The 3,020-nt window shown below is 37.6% G+C and overlaps 1 protein-coding gene across 2 annotated transcripts in view; it reads right to left on the bottom strand.

Annotated features, from left to right (window-relative positions):
* Window positions 1–285: 285 nt before the first annotated feature.
* The window catches only part of LOC144440504 (uncharacterized), a 3,013-nt gene continuing 278 nt past the window's right edge, over window positions 286–3,020 (bottom strand). The window contains exons 2-4 of one of the 2 annotated variants that reach the window (XM_078129888.1): window positions 2,571–2,706; window positions 2,109–2,264; window positions 286–430 (exon numbers count right to left, since the gene is read on the bottom strand). In XM_078129888.1, the coding sequence (XP_077986014.1) occupies window positions 387–430; window positions 2,109–2,264; window positions 2,571–2,706 (336 nt within the window). In that variant the 3' untranslated portion in view covers window positions 286–386. The remainder of the gene's footprint in view (window positions 431–2,108; window positions 2,265–2,570; window positions 2,707–3,020) is intronic. The other variant, XM_078129889.1, reaches the window with a different exon arrangement.

The raw sequence follows: 3,020 nt of genomic DNA, 5'->3' as shown, positions 1-3,020 counted from the left end.
ACATATAGACAGACAGACGTACATACATACGTACGTACGTACATACATACATACATACATACATACATACATACATACATACATACATACATACATACATACACGCACGCACATACACAGACATACATACATACATACATACATACACACACACACACACACACACACACACATACATACATACATACATACATACATACATACATACATACATACATACATACATACATACATACATACATACATACATGGTCATTGTAGGTGAACATAAGTTTATTGCACAAATCTAATATCACCCCAAGTAGGCCTACAAGCAGTTGAACAACGAAATATCATGACTACGTATTTTCAAGTGCGAATGGGGTTCTTACGTAATCTTCAGAAGGTTATTTTTTCAACTCGTCCTCCGGAATGGGAACATGTGGAATTCCTGTAAGCCAAACATATTATTCATATTATTTTTTTACAAATAATGACAAAAAATGTTAGAGTCCAGATTGCTGCTACGTTAAAATCAAGTTAAAAAGAAATAAGGTGTTAATCCGTGAAAAGCAGTTAGTATAGAAGCTATGACACGTCACCAGTGTAAAAGCTGTATTAATTGGAATATGAGGAACCAACAGAAATAAAAATAGAGAGAGAGAGAGAGAGAGAGAGAGAGAGAGAGAGAGAGAGAGAGAGAGAGAGAGAGAGAGAGAGAGAGAGAGAGAGAGAGAGAGAGAGAGAGTTTCATTCTTCTTTCGCCAAGTAGAGTACTCGATCACCTTGGAGAGCTATCATACATAAAAATGAAAGAAGACGAGTCTGATATTACATTGTTCATTTACACTACGGACCGTTTCACCAGAAGGATCGTCGGGTGTAATAGTAGGGTTTAATAGTAGTCGTTAGCTTTACATTCTGCTTTATGTACATAATTAACTTATGTGTGTTCACTGACAGCTGTGTGTACACAGAAAAATGAAAACAAAGGTTACGTATTATTAAGTAAGAACTTGTCAGCGAGCCGGCATTTACTGATTAATTCAGTTCTGCTGTTCAAGATCGTTGATTTGTCGTCGGGCCTTCGGCCCTCGATATCAGTATGCAATTATAGTAGTGTTGCGCCGGTGATCGGAGTTTAGATAAGACGTAGGGAAAAAAGGCGCGAGCGACTGTCGACAGTCTAGTCTTTTAGGTGCCAAATGTATTTCCTGAGCGCGATGTCTTTCTTCGCAGAACTGAATTAATCAGTAAATGCCGGCACGCTAACAAGTTCTTACTTAATAATACGTAACCTTTGTTTTCATTCGTGTAACTGGTATGTCAACATCAATGAAACATGGATGTGAAAAATAGCAATGTAGAACAGGTTTTTACAACATCCATGTACAAGAGTTTTTTCCCACAGCCATGTACCAGCTATGTGAGCCATGCTAGTCAGATATGAACAAAAGGGTTGCTACACGGTATTATTCCACCATAATTTGTTACATGTGTGTGTGCACAACTGTGTGCAGTACACAGCTATGGTACTGGGGTGTGCAAAACAGTCGTGGCACAGAGGTGGTATTCCACATCCATGTAACACTGTTATAACAGGCTTATTTTTCACAATCATGTACCAGGGCTGTACAGGGCTGGGAAAAATATACCCTGTAACGGGCTGTGATGCACACAGCTGGTACATGACTGTGCTCTTCTTCCTAGCATTAGGGTGTGGCCATATCCTAGCACTAGGATGTGCACATCCGAGTGCTAGGATGTGCAAGGTTCCCTGTGATATGTAAAGCTGCCAGTAGTTTGATAATTAACATTGTAAAAGACACCATGGGAAAATTGCAAAAGTACAACAGTACCAAGTGTGATATTTCATAGAGTGGTGTGGTATCATAAAAGCTGTAGGGTATATTTTATCTTATGCTTACACTATGCAGTGTTCATACACTGGTAAACATGTTCTAATTCTCCAAAGAATCTGAAGAATCACATCGTTCCATATCCACAGAAACAATTGATAACAACGCTGCAGTGTACTAGTAAATGATTTTGTTTTGTCTTTATCGTCGAAATCGTTCTAATATTCTTCTGGAATATAATCTATCTGCTAGATATGATGTAGTACTTACTCCTATTCTTTTCACAGCAAACCATGCCGTTACCACAGTTACATTTTGATACATGGAATGAGAATGGGCAAAAGGTTTCAAAACACTCTCCGCCACAAACTCCACAAGGTGGTACAGGTGGATCTGGATGTGGAGGGGGAATAATCCCGACTGCTTCTGAAAGATCAGAAAGTTTAGTATGTTTGAGAGTGCGATCTATGATTTGAATATACTTTGGTGTCAATCAATACTCTTTTAAAACAATACTAGGTAAAATAACCCAAGATTAGAAGTTTCTAGTTCATTAATATTAACGTTCATGTAATACTTTATGATAGGTGTTTTAATAAAACATATTGGAGGGTGGTACTCGTAGCTATATAGAACTCAAACAGGTGGAGTACATGTATCATAATTATTATATCTAATAAACAACATTATCCTCATATTAACCTTAGATTGATTAATTGTTTGAAATATTACCTGGCAGTCTCTTACAGCAAACCAATGGCTCATGGCAGCTGCATTTCGTTTCTTCAAAAAATTTATCACACCGCTCCTTGGGCATGCATTCAGCGCCCTCGCAGTTGGCGTGTCCACATGCACCCAGATCTTCGTTCTGTTATTAACAATAAGCCTGCATTACATATCAAAATGATAATTTCCAAGTCCTTTACACAGTAAGTAATGCCGAATCACGATGGCAAGACAAGTCATATATGATTACTACATCACCCGATGATTAGAGATTAATTTCATTTTTTTATATATATTGTAACTCGTTTTAGAAATGGGAAACATTTACTGTCTTGGTAATGAGTAATTATCATTGATATTAAAAAGGATGGCGTCAAAGGCGTGTCGTAATAGCCATTTAAGAAATTCTGGTGAGTACCATTTGCTTTTGAACAAAAGTGTCACAGTACACGTGGT

This window comes from Glandiceps talaboti, chromosome 9 (genome assembly GCF_964340395.1).
Source record: "Glandiceps talaboti chromosome 9, keGlaTala1.1, whole genome shotgun sequence".
NCBI classification, from domain to species: Eukaryota; Metazoa; Hemichordata; class Enteropneusta; family Spengelidae; genus Glandiceps; species Glandiceps talaboti.
Note: the sequence above shows the minus strand (reverse complement) of the source record. Positions and strands in the feature narration are given on the sequence as shown.